Genomic DNA, 26620 nt, shown 5'->3' with positions numbered 1-26620 from the left:
CTCCCAACACAAGTCCTTGGGCATGGCCCGAAAGCAGATTTTCAGCTGCTTCTTACAAAGCTCCTTTCTATAAAGTGTTGCACAATGCAGCTTCCCCCAAACCACACCATTCTCCTCTGGTCCTGGTTAGAAAATGAATAAAAAACTCAAACGCATTCCTTCTCCAAAGCTTGCAACAAGTCAATTTAGTCCCCAACTTAGTACTCGGCTCTTGATAAAGGCAGAAACTACTGAAAGATTAAAATCCAAGATCTGTACGAAGCTATAGGTGCAATCTGGAAAGGAGCATGCAGCACCACGCTCCCCACGCCACCAGCTGCTGGACGTGTGGCTTCGGCCACAAGCCAAAGCCGACAGAGAAACCTGAATTATTGAACTCAGGATCAGTCAGATAGCTGAGATTCTTTGTTTTTTATATATGTAATTTAAGATAAAGATCCATATATACACACATAAAAAATGGATTGTTTTGCAATATATATCTATTTTGCAATAGGTATATATTGCAAAGCACAACCCATTTTTTTTTTTTAATAGAGAGATATATCTATGAAAATTGCAAAGCACAACCCACGTAGCCAAGGTTTGAAGGGACAAACCCCTCACCTCTTGCTAGGCTCAAACAGCTAAAGCCACACTGTCAGATGTCTCGCTGCATGGTGAAGTGTCGTACTCCTTGCTCTCTTCCCAAGCCCCCCCTGGGGCTGCTGGTGATGCCTTTGCTGTAGAAACCAGGAACGGGCTTTGAGGCAAGTTGAAGCCTCTGTGCTCTTCCCAGCAAGTTTTTAAAAGGTTTTCTGGGAAAGAAGCTGGCGTTTCAGGGAAGCGATGGGAGTGACGGCACCTCCTGCGCTCCTCAGTTTCCTTTGGAAACTGCTTAATGAGCAATTTCTTGCATTATATCAAGTTTCTTCCTAGTATCTAATGCCAAGACTGGGGCTGGACCAAAGCAATGATCCCAGTGATCCCATTCACTGCCTTACACCCGTAATTACCCTCATTTGCATACCGGATTTCCACTCCGCTCTGATTTTCCCTGGGCTCCCTGTCCCCCCAGCCCATCAGCACTCATCTGCCAAAATCACACCAACACAATTATCTCCCCAAAGCGGTTTCCCTTCCCACTCCCCCAGCACCGAGCATCTGCTCCCCATCGCTGTCTCCTGCAAGTTTCCATCCCGTCTTAACCAGCATCGCCAGCTCGAGAGAGTCCTATGGAGAAAGCCTGTTTTATTTCCATAAATTGCATTAAGAGAGCGGCTCGGCTTGAAAGGGAAATTTTAACTTGACTCTAAAACAGGGGGGAGAAAAAATCCCCGCTGGTATGCCAAGTTTAAGCACCTAAATAAACGATCCGAAAAGTGCTATTTGCAGGCAGCTCTTAGCGACTCTTACAGAAAGTTCCAATAACCGGGAAAATAGGGCCAATTATTCAGGAACCTCATTTCAGCCTCTATTTCTTCCACATACAGATGGCTCGGCAGGGATTTCCATACGCTTCCCTGGGAGCTGGCTGGGTCTGTGCCTCTGTCTGAAGTCACGAAGGAGCCAGACGTGGCTTGAAGTGAGCATCAGCCCTCTCAAAGAGGGAGCGCCCCGCACGAGGGGGACCACGCACGTCCAAAACACGAGGCAAAAAAACCCAGTCTGGAGAACAGAATAATTTTTAAGTTTTTCTGCAGTTCACCCTTGCACCTTGCAAGCATTGCTACACTGGGGTGCAAAGTTAAATCTGTTATTCGGAATCACGTCCCAAACGCAATAACCCTGAAGCAAAAAGCTTCCACAGGACAGTTTTCCCCAGTATATTTTACCCTTTTTAACCTTTCTTTTTTTTTTTTTTTTTTTTTTTGGGGGGGGGGGGGGGGGGTGCAATTGCACTGTAATTCCTGACTCCCCTGTGGGAAGGAGGCATCACCCTGCGCAGATGAGCCCTGTCACACACTGGCTCGTTGCAGCCCCTTCCAAATCTGCTGCAAGTGGGCAGCGATGAAATTAATGCAATTTAAACATTTCCGGGGCTAACTGATGAAAACTACCATTCACGCCACAATAACTGGCTGTTAATTATATTTCAGTTGATAGCATTAAACTTCCATGACACTGTTGGATCCTGTATCCTTTATGCTTTAAGCACTGATTAGTGTTAACAGACAAAGTAAGATTTTTTTTTTTTTTTTTTTTAGCTTTTTTTAATTGCGGTGAACACCTTCAGACAGCATTTGGGGCTGAAGTTTCCATTCCAGCTCCTGCAAATCCCATCTTGGACTCCTCTCAGCAGCAGATCCACCAGCCGTGCAGCAGCAAAGCCTTTTACTGGCCTTGGAGCAGACATCACTTTAAAAACATCCATTTAAATGCCTGTTTTTTTCCATGTAACTCAGCTGACACAATTGCTGTACATGCGTTTCTGTCTTCGGAGAGTACATATTAAAAATGAATGCAGTATAAACGACAAGGTTTATGCTGGTGAAAAGAGTATCTTAGGCTAAAGCTGCATTTTATGCCACTTCTGCAAGTTTACCAGCAAGATGGTGTTTGCTTTGCTGGGCACAAGTCAAGGGGGGTTTTATCCAGGTTATCATCAGGAAGATGGCCAGAAGATGCAAGCGTGCCCTGGGTTGCAGCAGCAGCATATTGACAACAGTGGCCAAAGAGTGGGCAAAGAGAAAAGACTCATTTGTGGACCAAGAGCTTAAAATCAGCAGCAGATAACCCCGAAGGGTGATCTCACAGGACCTGCAGAGATGTAAAGGGGGGGATAAAGGTGCAAAATGGGAAAACGCAAAATCTGTGCCAACAGCATCACCTACAGACCTTCAAATCCCTCCTTCCTCCTGCAGAGCTTTGGCCCAGAATATATATACATACATATATGCACACACACACACACATAAATATACATGTATACCACCTCCACCCTGGGACGGAAAACAGAAGGGTCATAGGATGAAGTACAGTAGTGGAAGAAGATAATGATTCAAGCCCTAGGGATGAGCTGAGCTGGTACTTTAATAGCACCTCATCACCTTTGATCATTAAATAGCTCCCCAGCTTAGGGCCCAAGTTTCTTGCAGAAAGGTTCAGTCAAACACTCCTCCTGAGCAGCCTGCACGATGTACAGCTTTCCCCTCTCAGTACTTCTCTGCAAGGAGTAATTTGGAGGAAAAGCACAAATTGCCAGGCACAGGGCTGGGTGACGGCGCAGGGAGGCCAACTGATGTGTGCAAGCTGCCAGCCTCTCCACAGAGCACGGCCTGCACTCAGTAAAGCATTTGGTTCGCTCAAAATACACTCAGACTTGCAAAAAGACCCAATTACTGCTGCCTGGGACCTGGTGGTGCAAAGCCAACACATCCAACCTCTCTCCCTTTCACACCCGCGCACCATGATGGATGTGCAGCAGCTCAAAACCAACCCCCCCCCATGGCATCACCTCCTCGTGGGGGTAAGCACAAGGGCCTGTATCTCGCTCATCGCCCCGTCCGTCGAGTCCTACAGCGGCACATCCCAGCTCTGTGCCCCCCGCAGCACCGCAGTGCTCCAGGAGGAGCCGTCAGCCACCACCGCTCCCTCCCGGGCGGGCACTGGGGTGCTCAGCCACGCGCTGCAGAGCCTTGTGGGCTTATTTAATAACTTTGGCTCCATACATCCACCTTTTAAAGAAGGAAGCTTTAGATTTCATCCCTTGTAACTGGTGCGATGCTGCGAGTGAGCTGTCACACCTGGACATGGGTACGCCTGCTCCTTAGCGAGTTTGGCTAAGCGAGAATCCTTGCAAACACCATTTTTAATAATTTTCGGAGTTAGACACCAGCTTGGCCTTGGTGTTTCCGTATGGTTGCAGCTCTGGGACGGGACCACCAGCCATATGCCCCGACCATGCACCATCCACCGGCACTCACACCCGTCTCGCTCGCAGCCATCAGGCAGGACGTGCAGAGACCGCCTGCCTGTAAAGTTACCCCCACGTCCTGCCACTCCTACACCCCAAAACGGCATTATTTCCACCGTGCAGACACCCGCTTGCTCAGCAACCCCGGCTGCATGCTGGCGGGTGTCTCACAGCAGATGTAAAGAAATAAAACCTGATATAAACCTCCTGTGCATGCCGGCGGCGGGGAGGAGGGGAGGGCAGAGGGGTTCAGGAGCCAGGCTGGAGGTTTCAAAGGCTTTCAGAAGCACACACGGTTTAAAAGCAGTTGGCTGGTGGGTTGCGACCTCTGTAGTGGCCCCCAGAGCTGGCCACCGAGCCCTCCGTGAGCTCCCGGCACGCTTCAACTTCTCGGCAAGACAAAATGGACTACGGGGTGCGGGGAGCCGCCCGCCAGCCTTCCCCACCGCCGCGGGGGACCCGAAACCCCTCACCCCTGCCCTCGGCTTCGCCCTCGGTGTGGGGGGGGACGGCACAGCGACCCACAGCCACCCTCCTGCGTGGCCCCGGCGAGCTGCGGGGCACGCTCGCCAGCCGCCCGGCGTTGTTTTGCTTCTCCCAGGAGGAAGCGAGCTACAACAGCACAAAGCAAGCAAGGGAAAGGAATGCACGCCGAGCTGCACCCCTCCCCGCGCTGCTGTGACCCCCCCGGGGACCCCCTTACCTGTGTGGGCTAAGCAAGGGCACAGCACCCTGCCGCAAGCATCGTCCCCGCTCGCCCCTCGCCGTCCCCAGGGACCCGAACAATAGGCCGGGCGCGGAGCAAAGCCACGCTCACAGCGGCACGTCCCCGGTTTGCTCTCCTCCTGCTCCGACTTCATGGCGGGGAACAGCGGTGTCGGGGGTCCCCAGGGTTTGGGGGCCCCGGGTGGGCAGGCTCCTCCCCGGCACTGCGCGGAAGTATACGGCGGGCGCTACCTGTGCCGGGAATTTGACCCCTCGGCGGTCACCCAGTTTCCCCGGCCTGATGTCACGCCGGCAGAGGAGTGGCTTTGCCCGCCGCCCAGCCAAGGTGCGCGGGACGGGGGCCCGCAGCAGGCGAGCGCTCTCCCCGCCGCCCCCCAGCCAAGGGCTGCGCAGGAACCCGGAGCCCGGTCGGCGGCGGAAATGATTCCCAGCTCGCCGGCCATCGCTTCTGCCGCCACCCCCCGAGCAGGCGGCGGTGGATAACGCCCGCGACGTCCCCGCTCGGCCACCGCTCCGCTGGTGACGCTCGGCTACCGTGTGGGGAAACTGAGGCACGAGGGAGGCAGCACACCACAAAGCAGCCCTGGCTCTGACATACAGCTCGTGCTAGCTGTTCCCTGCAAGGGAAATAGATGCAGTATTTTTTTTTAATCGCAGTGTAGTTATTTATTTTGTCCAGGCAGGCTGCAACTGCACAACACACGTGGCTGCAGGGGCACCATCGCAGACCAGTCCCCCTGTCGCAAACCACCAGCAAGAATGGGCAGGGGCGGGGGCTGGTGGGATGGGGCAAGCAGGACACAGCAAAACCTGGTGAGAAAGTAGGGGCTGCTTGCTTTTCTATAATAAAAGTCACATAAATGTACACCAGAAAACCCAAACTCTCTGAGATCCAGCTGACTCTGTTGCTCTTTTGCTCCATATGGTACGGGCAGCACCATCACCTGCCTTCATCCAGCTGCCTAGGCTGTGTGTTTCCAAGCCCTCCACAACAGGCCCACTTTATAAATTTACCCCACCAAAGAAGATGAAGAAGCAGGCAGAAGCACTTTGGGTTTATGAATTTGTGCCTGTCTCTTTGCTGCTATCCTCACTAGATGATCACTGCCCCACTACTGGCCCAGGGACGCTTTGCAGGCAGCTCCCTGCATGCACCTCTTGCTCTAACCAGGGGGACAAAACTTCCACAAAGTTCAGAAAACACAGTCTGAGACAGAAAATCACCATATGCCGCTTTCCACAGCACCCCACACGTGAAGCCTCTAACAGGCACTGCAAAGCCAGCTCCCCCGCCCTACAGCAGCAGCATCTTAGGCATGGGGAAACTGAGGCACACCCTGCATGCATGGGCTTTTACGTGTTTGGGAAGTGGGTGACAGTGTGTAACTGTGGGAGGACCGAGCTGCCCCTGGCTAGGAAGAGATGCATGGGCCATCTCGTGCACCAAGTGAGCCTGGGTCAATAAAGCAGGTCCTTACCCACCTCAATGCCAGCCAGGCCTTGCCCCCCCACCCTACCTTGCTGCTTCTTCGCCAGCGGCTTGGGAAGGGGCAGGGAGTTGGGTCTGTTTTGCAGCAAGCCCTGGTTTTCATCGCAGCAAACTCCGTCGTGCACAACGGGCCGGCACAGACATGGCTCGCGCTGCCGGCCGCCCGGTGCGTGCCGTGGCCCTGCCCGCAGCAGCGCCGCCGGGGTGGGTGATGCCTCTGTTGCCCCAAGCCCTGCCATCGCCAACCTCGGCTCCTTGAAGCCCACGAAAAAAAGCTCTGCTCTGGGCTGCTGCGTCACCTCCCATCGCTCCCTGTTTGCACAACTCCCCTCCCTGGGGATCAAGTCAGAGCGCGCCCGCCTGTGCCGACTCAGCTCCCGGTGCAGCGGGGACACGGCGGCGACTGGAGCAACCCCACGCGAGCGAGGAAACGCCACTGGGCTTGGGAGCACCTGCAGATTTCGTTCTGCTTTACAAACGAGCACGGCACAAAGGTAACCGGGCACCTCCTGGTGCGATCAGCCCCAGCAGGGGAAGGTGCAGAGCGGGGATGTCCCCCACCCAAAGCAAAGGGAGTTGGTTCTCTGCGTCATGGGTGTTGCACAAGCCCCACGCTCCCCAAGAGCAGCTCCGCGGAGCCTCCCCTGACCCGCCGTGCTTCTCGCTGGCTGAGGAGCCCGGGAGTGAGCGGGAAGGCCGGGCTGGGCTCCCATCCTGCCTCCTGCTGACTAATGGTGGCCCAAGCAGCATTACTCAAGCACCGCAGCTCCCCCATCCCCAGCGCGCACATGCGGCAGGTGGGGCTGAGGCGATGCAGCACCACTGCTCTTTAACCCAGCGATGCTGCCTGCAGGGATTCCCCTGACTCGTCCTACTTGATTAAAAACCCCTTTGGAAGGTGCATGGAAAAAGGGTGCTGGTTAATTAAAAGGCAGCGCATCCCTCGGCCAGGTTTGTGGGGTGCAGCTGAGCTCTGAGCATGTCCCTGTGTTGGGCAGCAGCCGTGTTTTTGGCTGTGGTTAATTTGGGGTTGAGGTCTGGGCTTTCTCTCCTGGCTTTAGAGCATCCCATGACCACATGCTGGTGGTGGCTGCTGCTGGGAGGGAGGGGACATGACAGGGAGCTTTGCTCATGCAGCGTCCCCTCCGGAGCTGGCATCGGCCCTAAGGAGAGCTGGCTTTCCCCAGGGTCACAGGGCACCTAACTGGGAGGCTGGGGAGGGAAGAGCTCAGTATCAGAACCAGTATCTGAAATCTGGATTTCCATGCAACCCCAAACTGATTTGTAATCTCTAGGGAAAAGTCAGCAGCACAAAACCTGGCAAAATCTGGTTGTTTGAGCTCAGTGTTTCCTGGAAGTGGGTTGCTTAAAGTTTAAGCTCAGTGCTTGATTCAGGAGGACAACACAGAGGAGGCTGCAGTGCACCCAAAGGCACAGCGTCCCCCCGGCACATGGGCTGCCCTCCTGGAACATCCTTCAGCAAAGCCTCTGGCACCTCTGTGAGCCCTGCAGCTGACATGCAAGGAGGAAGGGGGGAAAAAAAAAAACCCAAACACAAAACATTGCCATCCTGCAACTGCAAAAGTAAATGGCTACTGCAGAGATGCATCCCTGGCTGTGTGTGTGGCCGCAGGGTGTTGCCGTCTGCTGCACACAAGATGCTGTAGTTGGGACTGAGCCAGTCCCGTGCTGGGGGAAGCTGAGCCCAGGGGGGTATTTTTGTCCACTGAGCCACTTCCCACAAATCCTGGCTGCTGCCTGCGCCGGGAATGGGATGGGTGCTGGGTGTCAGGGCAGATGGGTCTGGCCCTTCATCCCAAACCCTAGTGGGGAGCTGCCAGTCCCCCTCAGCCAAGACCCTTCCGCAGGGCTGGGGCAGGAGGGACCGTTGCCACCAAGCCCAGCTCAGATGGTCTCTGCAGATGAGGCTGATCCAAACTGGACAGCCTCCACTGGAGGACAAACCTGCAGCACATCCCCATCTCCAGCCTCCCGGGCTTGGACACCTCATGAGTGTTATAGCTCTGGAACAAGGCAGCTACGGGTGGTCACCACCAAAATCTCCAAAATCCTTCAGGGTCAGGCTGAAAATCCCCACCACCACCTATGAGGGCAGGGGCCACCAGAGACTTGCAACAGACAGTCAAGTTGGGGTCAAGAAGCACTTCAGCTTCATCACCACCACTGGTTTCACCAAAACACTTAATGGCAGTTAGTAATTGATTAAATACAGCTTGACTATAAGGATATCAATGTATATTACTGCCCTGAAGGCACAGGCACTCTGTAGAAGGTCAGTGATGCATTTACACACCTCTGGACAGGAACTGGTCCTTGCAGAGCTACATTTGACCTGGAGAACAGAGCTGATCATAAAAACCACATACCCATTGACTAGAATTGGAAAATCAAGAGACCTTGCACAAGGTCCCCTGCACCAAAATGCCACTATTTCCAGGAAAACTTGCTAGAACATTTTCCCACACCCATGGAAACTCCCTTCCCCATCCCTGTCTCTCGCAAGAACAAGATAATGAAGCAAGGAGATGTTTTGAAACAGAGACGATTTCTTTTTTTCCCCTCGGTTTTTCTTTCAAGCAAAACTTTTCTCAAAAAATGACACATTTTTGTCAAACATTTCACTCATGACAAATTGGCATTGTCATCGAGGAGAGAGCTCGGCTGGGAATTTTGGAGGCGCTTCGGCAAGCCTCCGTCTGCTTTTACTGAGTTAAAAATTGATGGCAGCGAGGTTGCAAACTGTAACGTGTGAGGCAAAGGATTAATTAACATAGATCTGGCTCCAAAACCAGAGGCGGGAAGAGTAATTTTCATTCAGGAACCTGGCACCGCTTGGCACCTCCTCCTACTCCTCCAGCACTGCTGGAGTATTTTAAGCTCCCGAAAAACTGCACGTGTATTGCCCAGAGTTTTTGCAGTGATTAATTAAAGCCTCAGAGAGAAAAATCCAAAGTGTTGTGGGTTTGGTTTTTTTTTTTTTTTAATGTCCCTACCCAGGCCATATACACTGACTTTCCCCTTCTTTAAAAGAGCATTGCAAAAGCTTTTTACAACGTAACGAGGCAAAAAAAGGCAACACATAAAGGGCAAACACAGAATCCTAGAATTGTTTAGATTGGAAAAGATCATTGAGTCCAACCATTAATCAATCTCATTTGGTATAATTTCTGGAACTCACAGATATTTCTATTGTGTTTTTTATTTTATCATGAGAATTATGGTTATCATCACAGACATTTTATGCCTAACAACTTCTGGGTTCCTTACGATATTTTCATTCAAATGCTAAAAGGCTGTAATGAGACTAAGATAATGGCCTGCAAAAATAAATTATACAGATCAGAATACGGGGAATTTGGTTTTAAAAAAAAGGAAAACAAATAGAAATTATCCATCCTAGCACTCAAAGAGAGTAAATGGGGGGAAAAAAAAAATTGTATTCTGGGTAGGGTTGTTTCACCTGGTACCTAAAGCCCAAGACAGCCTGACCTGCTCCATCCCAAGCGATGGGAACCTCTGTTTCAGAGAGCAGTCAGAAGGGAAGGAAAGCCCCCAATCCTCATTTCTGAGCTTGTTGCCAGTTTATATTCACATCATTTACAGGCCACACACCCAAACTGCCAGCTGTACCCTCTGCGAGCAGCCTGCTGCTCCCGGCCCGGGGTGGCACCCGCTCCACATTCCTGCCACATCTGGATCCAGTGGCAAATGTCACCAACTCCTTCCCACCTTCATCAGCACTAACGAGCACTTGGGGAGGCGAGGGGCAGCACCGACAGCCTGACATTTGCAGCCACGGAGGGGACAGGGCTCAGCCAGCCACCCGGCTTGGGTATCGATCAGCGAAACGTGGGCTCTCCGAGAGCTCTGAACCACTGAACCCCACCAGAATCAATATTTTCCTTCTTAAAATAACGCTGGGGGGAAAAGCACATCTAATATAGATTCCGTGTTATTCTGGGTTTTACATTATTCATTGAACCTCATCCTATGTCATGCTGCAGCGAATATATTACCATATATGATGACAAAGAAATTACACAACTCCTGCAAATATACGATAAAGTGGCAGCCTGGGCTGCTAAAACAGCCTGCTCGACTGGCAATCTCTCATTAGCAAAATGTAATTAAGTTACTATACATTGAGGTTGTGCCTGTACCACCAGCCACTTTATGGGGAAAGAAGAGAATAATAAATCAAACTAATAATAAATCAAACAGCAACAAAACCCAGAGCTGCATGGCAGGTCTCAAACTTTTGGAAACATTTTCTTGTCGAGGATTGCGAAGCCTTATCTCGCCCGCTGCACAGCCAGGAACGTCACGGCAAGGCCACCGAGGGCCTTCGTGTCCCCAGAGCCACCCAGCTCAGCCCATCCGAGCAGGGACCCCGGGGGCACTGGCAGGGAAGGGGCCACATGCACAGAAAGAACAGGAGAAAGAGGAAGCCTACCAGGAAAGGTTAATAATTAATCCATATGTAAAAACACGCTCCCATTTCTAAAAATCCCTTTGCATCCTCAGTGACATGCATGACTTTAATGGGTTTGAAGGTGGCAACTCAACTCCGAATTTGGACACTATCTTTACTAACCAGCTCTTACTGCCTTTTTAAAGTTTTTTTTTTAAGCTGCCCTTTAGTTTCCAGAGAGTTTCAAATAAGCAATTCTAATGATTCCTCTTCATTAACCACTCCAGCAATATATATAGGTGTATTGGGGAATTCAGCACAGAAGACAAGCTTCTGCCCATGCAACCTGTCACATTTATCAATATGAAAAGCATTTACCCAAATCCCATTTCTTTACACCCCAAACCTGCCACTCACTGGGCACAAGTGGCTTTGCATGGACCCACATCCTGCTCACATCCCCACCTGCACCTCCAGCAGCCCCCGAGCTGCAAGGAACAAATATTTCACCCACCAACATTTTTGGGGCCACGTGCAGTGGTTAGATACAGATCTGGGAGTGGATGTGATGCACTGATGGGGTTGGAAACCTGCGTCTTGCTGGCACCTCCTTTCCCACCAGTGAAGCTGGCAAAGCACAAAACCCACCTTAGCGTGGTTGTGCCCAAACATCCCAATGGCTGCTCAACTGGGAGGACCACGAAAAGCAACGGGGCTTGTTCATGGGCATGGACTCAAAATGATGCTACAGCACAATTTTTGGTTGCTTGCAGGAATTCTAAAGAAAAAAAAAAAAAAAAGAATAGAAAAGGGGAATAAAGCCCAACTGAAATCATTCAGCTTTGGAAGGCAGGTTAGGAAAGCCCAGGGGGGCTGCACGGATCAATGACCCCACGTGCCCGGACGTATCCCATTCCCCTCCCATCCACTGCGTGTATCAACAGAATATTTATAAATCAATTGAAAGCAATTAATCAGCTAGAGGAAGATAAGGGATAATGAAGAAAAGAGATTAGCTGGCGATGCACAAACAGGGCTCCTCCGGGGAGGAACTGCTGTGGTTGGAAGCCTCCTCTGCAAAGCCTATTAGCTCCACTTAAAAAAGAAATTTAAAAGAGGCAACCTGAATAATTAAAAGGAAGAGTGCTAACAGCTTCTAAAAACCTGCGGCCGCCCTGTTTGTTAACCAACACGGCCCACCAACAAAAGGGCCTGCAGAGAAACCATCGCCCCGTGGTGCGGAGGGATGCTCGGCTGGGGCCGCGTCCCCGCAGCGATGGGCCCAGGGAGCCTCGTGCAGATGCTGGGAGGGACACAGGCCCCACGCTGCGTCCTGCTGGGTTCATTTAAGTGACCAACCCTTTCTAGCTGAGCTATAAATAATAACAGAGAAACAACTCCATGACTCGAGGTGAAGCCTCCAGGTATATACAGCCTAGTATTACCCGTCCAGCGTATCCCACGGTAGCCTCCCAATCGTCAACCTGCTCCTTGTCAGCAAAGCCAGTACTAAATATACTGTCATTTCACTTGCCAACTGAAAAATGAACCTCTGGGAAGAGCAGCCTGCAGTCACTTTTTCTGTGTGTTCTTCTACAGATTCTTCCATCCTAATCCTTCCATGCCAAACTTTGGGAAGGGGAGACAAGATCAGCAGCTGTATCATTGCCGTTAGTCACGCATTTCACACCCTACACGAGATGTCAACACCAGGGCTGGGCTTAATTCAGTCTGCAGGACCAGCATCACCACAAGAACCGAGCACTTTTCACCAAAATCACAGCCCTGTGCTGCTCCGAGGGGGGCTACAAGCTGTCACTTCATTTTGGAGGAGCACACAAAAATGCTATGTCCCGCAGTTTTGACCTGCATCCTACAGGAATGCTCCCGGAGATGCCTACAGGAAGCTTTTCCAGTTTTGTGACTTAAAATCCCTGTATCTCCTTCTCCAGTACAGCAGGATCCCTCCTGAGAGCTGACACCCAGGTGGGCATCTTAAGAAAGGGCTCAGGAAGAGCTGCCAATTCTGAGGATTAAACGCAGCATTTCAGTACAATACTTGCCTTTTTCAAGTAACACTTGACAAAATTGCCAGGTCAGGGCTGAAGCCCATGTGTGTTTTGAGAAGGGGAAGGAAAGAAAGCATCTCCTCGCCTTACTCGCCAACTTGCAAGGCAGCAATTTAACCTTCAAGGAAGAGCTCAAATTCATTTAGTAACAGCCCTTATCTACAGGCTGGGGGCAGAATAATTCTACCGAGAACAATATATAATAGATAAAAATAACTGCACTGCAGCAAGGAGATGGGTAGCATGGTGCAGGGCAGCACCGAGCAGCTTTCTCCCTGCTACAACAGCCCATCAATCTAATGGCAAGTTACGGGCCGACAGGAGGAAAACTGCCCCCATTCCTGATGTTTAAGGGGCTAATGTCGATTTAAAAGGCTAGTGCTTGTCTTGGAGGGTGTGAATTTGCAGGCTGAGCCGACATCATGCATAACTGGGATGTTCCCCAGCAGCCCATCACCATAAGTGACTCAGAATCCTGTTTCCCAAAGCTTTTTTCCCCTCCCTCTCTTATTTTTTTAATTAAAAAAAACCCAAAACCACCCAACCCGAAGGCCTTTCCAAGTGCCTAAGCAGCAAGGGATACACATTTTATTTATGCGCCACCTACTGAACTTCCAAACTACGTGTATTAAAACTTCCTTCGCAGCAAAGTTTGTCTTTCCCTGCCAGGAGGTATAGGACAAAAATCAAACTCCTGAAGGTTTTCAACCATTTTCTCACCAAAACTTTATCGCTGCACTAAATATCACAGCACACCTGACTAGGATGAAATTAATACACCCCTGCCTCATAAAAAGACCAAACTGACCCCACATCAGTACTGGTAGGCTGAAAAAATGGGGAAGAAAACACCAACCGCTACCAAAAATGTGCTTTTTTTCTGAAATACCTGCAGTATTACTCAATGGGAGTGTTGCGATGGGTGGTGTAATGCTGCCTGCTGCACATTGATTTTATACGCATGCACAAAGGCAGAAAAAGCCATTTAAAGCTTGGAGGGCTGCATTTGGTGCCTGCCTGGAATTAAATAATGCACTAGGTTGCAAAGTTAATAAAAGTGACAGCCTTTTATTAATCTTAGCTCACACCGCAGCACTCGGAGCCAGCAGGCAGCGGCTCTCACAAAGTTATCAGTGCGTCGCACCAGGCAAACCCAGAGCTGGGAATATAAAATACAATCAAAATAAAAAAAAAAAAAAATTAAAAAAAAAATAAATTAAGACAAAACAGAGCAGCAGAAGCCACAGAAGATGCATGACAAAGCCAGTAGCAAAAGCCCAAATATCACTGGGGAGATCAGACTTGCTAAGGTGGAAAACTGCATCCCAGAGACTGCAGGCACGTGAGGAAGCACAGCAACCCAGCTAAGCAGAGAAAAAACACTCACATTTTTTATTCCCAACCAGATGAAGCAAAATAGTGATTCTTTCTGGAGAAAGCCATGCTCTAAAATGTTTTACCTGGGACGTGCAGAAAGCCCAGGGAGGTCGAGCATTGCAATTCCTCTGGCACCAAAGCACCAGGTGAGCATGAAGCTCCAAAAAAACCTGGCACTTACACCCGCTCCTGATGGACCCAAACACCGCACCACGGCTGGAAAAAAGGCAGCTGAAGGATCTGTTTGATTTTTAAATTGCATTAAATGCCTTTTAAAGCTCCCCAGGAGGCATACAGTGCTTAGTTAAGGTTATAGGGTGGATGTGCCAAACCCTTGATGCCCTTTCTATTTTTACAAGTCCTGGTGCCCTCGCAGCGAGCATCGTCACGTGGCACATTCAAATACTGGTCTTGGTGCTGGATTTTCCTGACCCAGGTGGGATCCTGGTTATTTTTATAATAGGTCTGTGAGCAAAAAAAGAAAGGTGCATTCCAGTTTCCATCTACGCTTGATAGAGAGCATGGCTCTGACCCCCAGCATCCCTGGTCCCCAGGCAGAGCTGCAGAGAGCAACAGCCTCAAGCCAGCAGCTTTCACCAACACAATGTCAGCTGCATTTGGGACTCTGCCACTGGGGTGCTTTCCTGTTTCTTGGGGTTCTTTCCCATTTCTCTGCAACCACTGCTGAAGCCAATGCCGGACCAGCCACGGCGGCTCCCAAACTCATCGGCAAGCCCCTTGCTAGCCAAGGAGCCCAGCTGGAAAGCTTCAAGTACCAGGACACTGCTGCTGAGAGCAGTTTTTAGGGATAAGCATTTGGGCACCCCGTGCAATACAACAGCACCACCAGCATCGTTGGTGTGAGCATAGGACAGGTACAGGGGTAAAAAAAAAAAGTCACTGCAATGCTCACAACCTTTCTGACTGCTTGTGCAACCACCCCCCGTGGTCCTACATCTCCTTCCCTGCTCACGTTTCCCCACGTCACTTCAGAAAGTGCACTAGGATGCAGCAAGGATGCTACGAAGTTGCACAACGGCGTGGCGTCAGGCCGGAGCGCTCGGGGCTGCACCCCTTCAGATGATGCATCCCCTGTTTTCACCCGCCGTCGGGACACCATTTGCACTCAGGCTGTCCGTGGGGCTGCCACAGCTCCTAACGGCGCTGGGGACGGTGACACTGCCACGGGGCAGGCTCCTGGCTCCGACGTGACAGCCTTGATATTCCCGGCGTCAGCGCTGGGGCACAGCGTGGGAATGAGGGGCACTGGGGAAAAAGGGGTGGAACAAGAGTTTATTCAGGGAGTAAAGAGGTAAAGCAGAGAGATTACTGGAGCAAGATGTGCAGCAATAGGAGCTGCCAATTTTCATTATTTCAACACAAGTCTCACAATATTTATTGGGTTTAGATTCTTCTTTTCTCCCCCCCCCCCCCCCCCCCCCTTCAGTTTCATAACTCAAATGGACTCATGAAAATCTCACCTTATAAATAAAAGTTCATGACTGTCCCCCAGTATAGCAAAGACTGCTGCATTTTTCCCCACGTACTATTCATAAAGCAAAGCAAATAAAAGGAACCCTTATCTCTTCCAAATACACTTTACAACCTGGACCATTACCTTAAAATAGCTAGAGTTAGAAAATTAAAATAGTAATAAATGATCCTAGGAGACAGGTACCCACGAAGCAATCATATTAAGTCAAAAGTCAAGAATAATAATTCAAGCACAGGTTTCTAATGCATTACTTGACCAAGACAAAAAAGATGATGTTTCCAGCTATTTACTCTCATAAAGGTTTCGATGTCGTGCACCTTTTCTACACTGCCCTCACAGGACCTCTCCCAGGCTGTGCCCGGCACTGGGCACCACCCCAGAAAAAATATTGTTGTACTGAAAAGATCAGGCCAATAATAACAAAAACATAACCAAAGCAACTTGGGGATTTGGAGGGGAAAAAATAAGCCACGAAGGAGCAAATGCAATGCATCTAACTCAGTGCAAGCAACAGCGCGTGGGAAAAAGATGCTGGGCTCAGTCTGCAAGATGCATCAGAAAAATTAAAGAAATAACTGGTCATTCACACACCAGACGCTCCACACCCCATGCAGAATGCACCCAGAAAGACTCAAAATTGTTCAAAGCTACTTTTTTTCCTTAGCAAGACAGGGAGATTTTTAATATTTTGGCTCTTTTGTGCCTTATGTGTGCTGGGACAGTACGCTGGCCAAGTCCCCTCCCCAGAGGCCACCTGCGAGACCAGAAGAAAAAGAAAAACAAAACAAAACCCACTCTAAAAATCAGGCTGGGTGGAAGGGTCTCCATCTGACAGCTCAGTATTTCCACATATAAAAGTCACAGGCAATGCTTCAAATACCCAATTAAGAGGCATTAGGAGAGGCACCACGGAACACAGCCCCAACTTTTGCCAAGTTTAGCTGCACTTGGCAAACTCTCTTTTCAGCAATTTTCCCCCCAGCTACACTGCAGAAATGAAAAAAAAAAAATTTCCTTTATTTTTTTGAGCAAGATTCACCCTTGCACCACAATCCCCGCAGGATTACAAATATTTGATGCAATCAGAAAGAAAACAAAACCATCCCAAAATGACAACTGAGAGGGAAACAATCTGGGAAGTTTTAACCTTCAAAATCTGTCTCTTAATTCTGGTTGCAATTTCTGCAGGCGAGGGAGGAAAAAACCACAGCCCAAGTGGTGCTTGCTTCTGCGTTACAAAGGCAACTTTAGATGGGATTTTAAAATAACGTGATTATGCTATAGTTAATGCTATTAAAATTCAAAGTGCAAAGACAACTGATAATCCCAGCCAGTTCCGGGACAAGAATCAAATCGTGCAACACTGAGCTATTTGGTGCTGCTTGCTGCTATCGATTTCCTTTTATTGGAAGAGAAAAAAAAGGGCCAACGGTCAACAAGGAAACCAAAACCTCTTCAGTAACCCAGTCTGCCCACTCACATTCAATACCAGCAGCTCAGCAAGCAAAAAGGAAACTGCTGGCAAACTCTACACTGAGCTTCCAAAGTTAAAAAAAAAAAAAAACAAACAAAAAGAAGATTTGGAAATAAAGCCATCCCCTGGGCAGCCAAACCTGCCCAAGCACGAATACATCTGCCTGGGAGAGCTTCAGACCAGCAGCACAGCACGTCCTGGAGAAAAGCAGGGACCAGGCTCATCCCAGGGGCTGGGAGTGGTGATGGAGATGAAGAGCCCCACAGCACCCGCAGCAAGACACGGCCTATAAATGCAGAAAATATTTCCCTCTGAAAATCGCAGACCTGCAGCACTGCCCAAAGAGCAAGTTCTTTGGACACGTGCAGTCCCAAACTTGCACCCTGTTATGCACCTCCGAGTTGTTGCACCCATAAATCAGGCTCTGCATGTGTAGGAGACACTGAGGGATCATTTCAGAGGAAACAAGCTGAAATACAGTCACTTGTATTTATAACACACAGAGTATTCTTATTATTTTTAACACGTGCTCAAATACAAGCTTGATTTTATACCAATTAATCCTATAGCCAGAGATTTCACTCTGTTCTTCAGCCACTTGCAAAATCCTCCTGAAAGATTGCTGGGGGTTATATAGGGATTATATTGTTTAGTGAGCCAGTTATAATCCCACTGATAAGAGGAGCTGATCCAGGCAGAGAGGCATTGGCCTGACGCTATTTGCAAATAAAAATTAAAACAGAGATAGCAGCAGGTTTGCTCAGCCTCCTGTCTTATCTCCAAAGTATGGCAGAGGGATATTATTTGATCCAACTCTGTCTGGGGAAGGGAAGCAGGGCTCTGGGGGAATTCAACGAAGGCAGTTTTTCCAGACATTGGCAGCCCTAAACACTGCGGAGAAAAATCAAAATACAGCAACAGAAGTGCACGGCAGGACCCGCACACTGGGAGTTCTGGGAACAGACACCTGGAAATCGGGTGTTCTGTGCCTGTGGTTTCTTACATGGGGAAAAGCACCTATAGACTGTACCAGACCAGCCCACCGACAAAGTTAAAATGGCATAAAATCCCTTTCTTATTGCAAATAACTGAGCAGGCAGGGCAGAAAGCAGCCCGACCCTGCCAGCAGCTGCCGGGGTGGAGGCTGCGGTCCTGAGGAGGGCAGGAAACCCAAGCTGCCCCCCCCAAGAAATCCCAGAGAGCCAAGTTCAGCTTTACAGCATCACAAGCAGCATCTCCAGAGATAACGAGTCCAAAAGAAACTCCTCCCCGCCTTCGCAGCTATAAATAGGGTAGGACTGGATATTATCTGCGATGCTTAACGCAGTTATTTCAGTTTAATCATCCTTGGGAATTTCAGCCAGGACTATTCCGATGTTGGAAAATGATTTGCAATTAATAAAAGATTTCTTAAAATTCTTCATATGTTTTTCTTTTTAGACCTTGGGGTCACAAATAAAGCTACCTGGGAGCCATTTGTTTCCTTAAGCCTGGTTGTGAAAGGGCCAGCACCACACAAAGCACTCCTCAACTTTAAAAGCGAGGAAGAGCGGATGCAGAACGGGGTTTGTTCCAAAGACAGCTTTTCCCTGAAAATTGCATCGATTTACAAGCAGGTTCCTCTCTGTCCTCCTCAGCAGTCATCGTTATTTGGGCTCAATCAATACCATCAGATCCCAGGTGTACTTTCGAGGGGATCTGTAAGCCTTCAGTACTCCGTAACAGTAACACAAGCAGATTTACATGCAGGAGTTTCTCTTCAAATATCCAGAGAAACCAGGTTTTGGGGAGGAAAAGGGGAGCCCTTGGGGAGATAACCCATATTTTAAGGGCTGCTATGACTTGAGGACCAGACAACCAGCATCTCCTCCAGCCACTTCTCATGTCTCTGCTCCACCATCGCAGCAGAGAGGAAAAACAGATCAAGACAGCCACATGGGGAAAATAATGTGAGTTTTGGTTGTGCTGGTGGCACGTGGTACAAATGCAGAGCAAAGGGGGGCCAGGGAAATCCATAGGCAATACAGGGGGATGTAAGACAGGCTGTACAACTGTGCAGGTCCCCGAGGTGATGCTGTGCACAGACCACACCAGTGCAGCCCCGCATTTACCAGTGCAACGCTTCAAGGGACACGTCAGGGGCATCGCCCCTCACCCAGCCAGACCCTGCACTGCCCGCTCAGCCCCAGCAAAACCACGAAAGCAGCTTAAAAAATACCACAAGAGTAAAAAATGCACATCCTGAGGTTCTTTTTCCTGTTACCTGGCTTTTGAGCACACGGGATTTTTGAGGAAAGATACAGGGAAAACACAGAAGAACTGCAAACCTGTTGCAAACAGTGAAGCACTGCATTCCCAGGCACAAGATACGCTTTCAGAGACAAAACAGCTTTTCATCAGGGACTGCAACCATGTTTATCAAGAATATTATCCTAAAACAAACACAATCCTCCCATTTTTTCTGAAAAAAAGGTAAGTATGTAATGATGTCATGAATATTCCCAACAGCCTCAGTGAATTGCGGGGTACATTGGCATGCAAAAGCGAATTAAAAGCCTAATTTTTAGATACCCAAGATTGTTTTGGGAAACAAATAACAGTGCTTGCTCTGAAGAAGCAATAGCGGGGCACGATAACCTGAAAGCTGAGCCCCCAGTGCCTGGCAGCATCCCCTTCAGCGCAGGTATCACCCCCAGCCAGCACACGGCGCAGGATTAGGGGTGACGGAGGATGCCAGCAGCAAACCCCGCGAGGGGAAGCAGCCTGGCCAAGATGGACGGCTCTGCAAACCCTGCCAAAATATTTTACGAAGCAGCTGTGCATTAACAGAAACACAGAGAATCACCCCGGCTTCCAGCTTGAATTCCAACCACCGACATACAGCATTTCCCTGGCTAGGTAATTGTGACAAAGCCTATCATCTCCCGTGCCAGTTGTTGAAGTGTCATTAGGACAACTCAAATGAGAGGCTAAATTCTCCTATACACACCATTTTAATAATTACAGCCTTTTATACTGAACAATATACAGCAAAGGATGGACAAAGGAGGGTGCCATGCTGACAAAGGGGATGCTCAGCCCCCCCCCAGAGGCTGAAAATTGATTGTTTCCCCCCCTCACCTTCTGCAGAACAATTACTTCTTGCTCCTTTAACAGGTCCTTGAGCAGAGCTTTAGGCCATTCAGGGAGAAATGCAGACCACTGCTATGATGGAGATGTGCACCTCCATCACGTCGGGGTGAATTTCATAAACTGGCATAAACCACGTGTAATATTGACTCAGTTGTGTAGGATTTTACAGCCTGTTTCAGGACACACATCATCAGCCTCAGCTCACAAGGGGACTTTTCCACTGGCCCCCGTGGATCCTGCAACACAAGCAATGCACCACGGAGGCTGCGCTTCCTGGGCCCTCGCCGTCTTCTGGAGGGGTTCCCAAAAATAATTCCATGCAGTCTAAAGTACTCTTTTACACATCGAGGCCTTTTTAATTTAAATTGTTTAATTAAAAATCAAAAGCATGCTTTAAATGAGCATCCAAAACAAGGGGGGGGGGGGGGGGGGGAGGAGGAGAAGGGGGGGCAAGCATACTCTAAAAATGCAGTATTTTCAAGAGATAATTCCACACATGAATGTTCTCAGTCATCTCACCATCCTTCAGTTCTGCTCTTATCTATCCCCAAAGCTGCAAACAGTAACTTCAAAGCCAAACTCTGTTTCCAACTGGAAACCCGTGGATTTGGGGAGCTGCAGGGCAGCTGGGATGTCCAGCCCCAGCATCCCCAGGGCTGGACGAGTGCCCTCTCGGTTCAGGGATCACTAACCCCAAAACCAGCTCTACGCTTCTGTGCATACAGAACATATACTGCCTCGACTGCACCTGCCCACGGAAAACACCGAGGACCAAACCCCACCCTTGGCAAGGCGGCATCGCTCCTCCTCAGCGGCAATCACGCGAGGACAGGGAACTTTGTGATCCTCAGTACAAGACGACATTCAACATCCCAGAAGTAACAAGCCCAAGGAGGCTGTGGGGAGCTGGGGAAGGCGTTGTCTAACCGGATTAAGCTCCAAAATCATCTTTCAAGATGCGGCAAAGCAGCAGTTCTCCCCAGAGCGGCCTGGGCACTAAGGACGCAAGCAGAGACCTCACTTCTATCCATGCAGCAGACCCCTGACATTTATCTCTGCTGCCTAAAGACCCGCTGAAGTCCAGAGGATCTCACCACGAATCAGTGTCAGCGAGGGCTCGGTGGGCTCAGGCCAACCTTCAGCACAGCAGCGTTAGGTCCCCCCCAAAGAACTGCCCCAGAACTCAGACCAAGAAGCAGCGTTTCAGAAAAGCTGTTATCCTGGGCTTTGCAGCTCAAATGTCTCACATGAAAGAGAGGAATTTCCCTCCCAGTGAATAGCGGTTTATACATTCTTTGGCAACTGCACTACCATTAGCAAACACAATCTGTATTTCTGCCTCGCTCATTTGTTTGCCAAGCACATTTGAAAGGAATATTTTATCCACCACGAGACACACCCTGGAGGCTTCGCCTGCTGACGTAAGCGACCGTGCACAGAGTTTCACGGCAGGTAAGAGGCTTGTTCCCACAGAAGGCCACCTCAGTAAACCCCACCTGAATAAATCCCATCTGCAAAGGGCGTCTGAATAGCTTAACACAAGGATGGGGGGGCTGAGGAGGTGTCACCCCAGCCACCACCCCTGCCGACAGCATCCAGCCCCTCTTCTGACCTGGAATAAAGCCTGGTGGGAATAAGAAGGGGGAAATTGAGCTGCACTGGGGCATGGTTAAAAAACACATGTTGGATTATGGACAGGAAAGATATAGTGCCCTCCAGTCCCAAACCCATGGCTGCCACCTGAAATGCTGCTTCAGCAAACGCTGGGCCCCTGCTGGCACGTGAAGCTTCACGGATTTTTGCCTTTCTACAGGTTTGGGCCGAGCTCAACCTTGCTTCCTAGAAGCAGTAACGCTGGGTTTAAACCAAGTTGTTTTCATCTTATGGCCCAAGTGCATTTGCCTAGGATATCATTTAAACAAAACTCCCTTAAAACACCCAAAACGGAAATCTGTGGTTCCACAAATACTGGTTTTTTTCCCTCCCCTTGGTGATCCGCATATCAAATATACTTCCTTTATGAAAAAAAGTGATAGAGGAAAGGGCTTGTTTGACATATTTTCTTTTTCTTCTGACCCAGCAAGCTCCCACAGGCCAGCCAAGCCTTTCCAGCATCGCCAGCGCAGCAGAAGCGATGCTCCCAGCCCTCAGGCAGCTCAGCTCCTCGCTGCAGCCCTCCTGGGAATTGCTGAACTATTGCAGCACTCGCCTAAGAACCGGCTTACACGCTCCTCTGAGCTGGGTCTAGAACAAATCGAGACGTATCCCTAAACTGAAAGCAGAGGTTGCTCTGAATACACATGGGAAGAGATCTACTAGGAAAGGAGCAGCCAGCTTGCAAAGCACCATCACCCAGCCTCAGAGTGCTTAAAAGTCCTCCTTTTTTTTTTTTTTTTTCCCTCCTAAATATTTTATTTCTTTTTCCTGCTTCCTGGCTGTATTCTGCTCCTATAGCTGGGACAACACATGCTCCCACACAAACCTCCTTCAAACCCACACCAGGCACTATTGCTGTAAGAACAGCAACTCCAGTGGCTGCCTGGAGTCCCAGCAAGGGAAAAACCACCTCCAAGGCAGAGCACACACTCAACATAAGCTCTCCCACTCCTTTTTTTGGGGGGGAAGAAACTCCCAGCAGCTCCACATCCAGGCTGGGGGGCCAGGCAAGGCACAAACCACTGACCAGCAGCTGGGAAGCTCCCCGATCCCACCAGCAATTCCCACAGCCAGCCCGTCCCACTTTTCATTTCCAGCTCAACCTTTACCCTCTTTACTTAGCTTCCAAGTTCAGTTGAAGACATTACCCTAATTACAATTATCTCTGGCACTGCTCTGACGAAACGGGGAGCTTCGTTCCTGTCTCCTGCTCACTTCCCTCGCATTTGGGTGATCCTGGTTTTGCAACTTGTCCCAAGAATCCCTGTTTGTTTGGGGCTTTTTTACAACAGCTCCAGTTCAGCCAAAAGGCACAAGAAACGGTGATGCTGCGGGAAAACTGCGAATAAATGGAAAAAACGTGCCAACAGTGGTATGAGGGGAAAACCCCATCATTTTAAACTAAGAATATCTCCACTCCCCCAGATGCTGTCTGAGCTAAGGACAGGGTGATTCAGGAAAGGGCTCGCAGGCATGGAGCAGACAGTTCAGTTAGTCCTTACTGGCAGCCTGGGGCTAATCTGGGGAGCAAGGAAGATTTCCAATTTCCCTGCTTCGCACCCCTGCAAGCCACGCACCTGGCGCCAGGGCATGGGCGGAGGGCTGGCATCCCTCACTTCAGGGTACATTTTCAGCATCTATTTAAGAGCTTAGCAGGATTTTCAGAGGCACCTAAGCCGGTTAGGTGCCTAAATCCCACTGAAAGTCCCTTTGAATACTGCTACCTTCCTAAAACCCAGCTGGTGCTTATTAGTGTCATTACACACTTAAATACCTCCATCCACACGTCCTAATCCCAAGGCTGGGCAGCTGCTGACCACCACCAGCCACAGGTGCCAGCTCACCAGCTCTGCAAAAGCAGAGCAGGGGACCCCCATTTTGGGGCAGACCATGCAGGCACCCACTTGTGCCGTCTCCCACCCCTCCCGACTCAGTAACACAGTGCAGAGAAGGCTGTTTGGGTTTGTTTCTCTTTTTTTTTTTTTCTTCCACCCTCTTGCTCTATCTCTGTGAGCATCATCATGAAGGGAAGATCACTATCTACAAAGTCTCTTTGAAACAGGCATACAACAAAAAACTGGATTTCCTCCTGCTTCACACAGGCCCCCGCCCCGGTCCCAGCGTGGGATAAACCTTTAAAAGCAAGGGGCAACCCGAGAGAGAGATGCAGTAGAGCCAACCACTCGGCTTGCCAGCAGAGCTCTGGACAGACAGATGCAGCTGCAGCTTTCAGAGCTGCTGCAAATCCAACCCTGGGTAATGCACATCCCTCCTGGCAAATACCCCATCGCTCCAAACCTGGGGTGATTTTTTACCCTTCGGAAGTTGCAAGGGCAGGAGAGGCAGCTGCAATCTGTGCTTTTGGGGGTGTGGACCCTCCCAGCTCTCTTCCCCCCCACCCTCAAGCCAATTTACTTCTCCTAAAAACCTCTCCGATAACACAGGGAAAGAACATGCCCGAGCCCGTTTGGCTTGTATCATGTCAAATACACTTTAATTGGCGATAATTTCTGCATGCCTGCTATATCCAAGTGAAAATGAAACGTGTGTGCTCCTCTGGGCTCTGCAGCTTAATGCTCCTCAGCAAGTAAGTATTAAAAACAAGGGGCTGCGGCAACAGGAACAAAAAGATCAACTTCTAAAGGGCAGCTCTTCTAAAAGTATCATGAGACGTTTAAAGTTAGCAACGATATAGGAACAGGCAGCAAACTCCAATTTTAATAACCGTAAGGGATTTGGAGAGATTCTCCCCTTCCTCTGCTGAATGGAGGAGGGACGTGTGGCATTAACGCAGCACCAGGGGGGCACATTCCCCTTTCATCATACGTACAGGCATGACAGAGCAGCCCCCCCAGACACCTGATGTTCAGGGGAGGATGCGCCAGCTCTCCATCACTTCTGCCCAGCTATAATATTTTGATCGATAGCCTTACTCGCATCCACAGGCAGATGACGGCGCCTGCTGTTTGCTCCTCCAGCCCTTCAACCTGGGGACAGAAACACAATAAACCTGGGAGGGACTGTGTCTCCCCGGCAAATAAACACCGACACGGCCAGTTTGTGCATTATCCACTGGGTGAGGAATTATTGACCTGGGCTATAAACAGCTGAGGAGCCAGCGCCTGCACAGAAACCTGAATGGAGTTGTGATTAATTCACACACACAAAAAAGAGCTAAATTCATGGGGTAATTTTATTTCCTGCAATTAATCTGACCAGCTCTAATTACACCATAAAGCAGATTCATGCTCCATGTCTTTGAGGTCTCTGCTTCTTCCCCCCAACTGGTTCTCACCTGCATTAGGGCTCTGCAAAGGGCAATATTAGGGGGTTTCTGGGTTTGGGGGCTCTACAGCAGGGCAAGCAAAAAGCATGCGATGAAGCCAGCTCCTCCAGCACCAAGCAAGCAGGGACAAGTTTTAAGCTGCATTTTGCACAGGTAGTCACCATCCCGGAGAAAATTATGTGTTGCAGGTCCCCAAGGTTTCCAGCCTCCCCCTGTTTTTTCTCCGGCATGCTCAGCACTGGGGCCACCTCTGCACCCCTCCTCGCAGCCGAAATGGAGCTGGCAGGTGGGAACGGCAACCAGGGTGTAATAATTCAGATATTCCTTAGGGAGTGCCAGCAAGAAAAGCACAAATCTTTCCTTTGAGCCTCATGTGAAAGGCAGTCTTTGTGTTCAGGAGCATCATGTGCATTTTGAATCTGCGCTGGAAATCTGAATCTAATCTGATCAGCGCTTTCATTTTAGTTTTTTAAAAACAAGCCCGACAACTCTATATAAACAAAATCTGCTGAAGCTCTTGTTTCCCCTCACCTGCCTGATTGTTTCTTTCCCCCTTGCTTTGCTGTATCAAAATAAACAAACACCATCTATTGATTCCAGCTGTTCTCAGAAGATTTGTGGCAGAAATCTGATGTTCGCTGAGTTATTGCAGAGTGATAACTGCATGCCCACTGTTGGAAATGCTTCTCTGGAACAACAAAAAAAAAAAGAGATAAGAAGTGGCTATATCACATAGCAAAGGACATGCTTTCCTTTCTGAGACTGGAAGGAAATGTGAAGTATGACTTTTTAAATAATTCATTTTGACAAGTCTCCATCCTTCCTGTTTTTGTTTTTTTTTTTAAATCCAGGATACACTAGCAAAATCAATACAAGAAATACAGAGGTTTGCTTTTATTTTGGCTTCCAGAAAGCAGTGGAACTCACGGACCCTGCATCTCCTTGGATCCAGCACACTCAACCATTTTCAACAATCATTCCTGCAAAAATACATTTTTCTGTTGCATACATATGACTGCACCAAATTAAAGGCTTCGCTCTCGCCGGTATCTTCTGCAACCCACAAAACTTCAAATTAACCTTTTGCTTTCAGAGTAATTAATGCTGCAACAACGCTAACAACCCAGTTTAATGCCAATACACCAGAGACCTGCCACAGCCTGGATTGGGATGCCCTTGCAGAAAGGCTGTCCGTACTGAAGGTGGAATTATAATCTTCTTAAAAAATGCTGTTTAGCTCTGTAATTGCCTTACATTGTAAATTCCTGCAGAAAGAAACCTGCTCTGTAGCACATGTGGCACATTCTGGTCCTTAGCCAAGCTCTGCACAAGTCCAGCAGACCCTCTTGGCTTTATTCCCCCCTTAAATTTCACTTTTTGGAGTTTTCTATATAGCTAAAATTTCACTTTTTGGAGTTTCTATATAGTTACCACATCAGGATTTCACATGTTTCACAAACAGGGACCAAAAGCACCAGTGAAACAAGAGAGACCACAATACAGAAGTCCCCTAGACCAAAAGTCACATAAAACCGCACAAAAGAAATCTGGATTAAATCAACTACAATAGCTTAAATTGAGCTACACCT

The 26620-nt window shown here is 49.3% G+C and overlaps 1 protein-coding gene across 3 annotated transcripts in view; it reads right to left on the bottom strand.

Annotated features, from left to right (window-relative positions):
* KAZN (kazrin, periplakin interacting protein) overlaps positions 1-26620 on the bottom strand; it is a 233839-nt gene that overhangs the window by 14875 nt on the left and 192344 nt on the right. The window contains exon 1 of one of the 3 annotated variants that reach the window (XM_074924905.1): positions 4599-5001. The exons of the other annotated variants lie outside the window; for them this stretch is intronic. Coding sequence (XP_074781006.1) covers positions 4599-4755 — 157 coding nt within the window. The 5' untranslated portion in view covers positions 4756-5001. Of the gene's footprint in view, positions 1-4598; positions 5002-26620 lie in introns of those variants that run through there. 3 annotated transcript variants of the gene reach the window in all.

Source organism: Athene noctua, chromosome 22, assembly GCF_965140245.1.
Source record: "Athene noctua chromosome 22, bAthNoc1.hap1.1, whole genome shotgun sequence".
In the NCBI taxonomy this organism is placed as follows: domain Eukaryota; kingdom Metazoa; phylum Chordata; class Aves; order Strigiformes; family Strigidae; genus Athene; species Athene noctua.
Note: the sequence above shows the minus strand (reverse complement) of the source record. Positions and strands in the feature narration are given on the sequence as shown.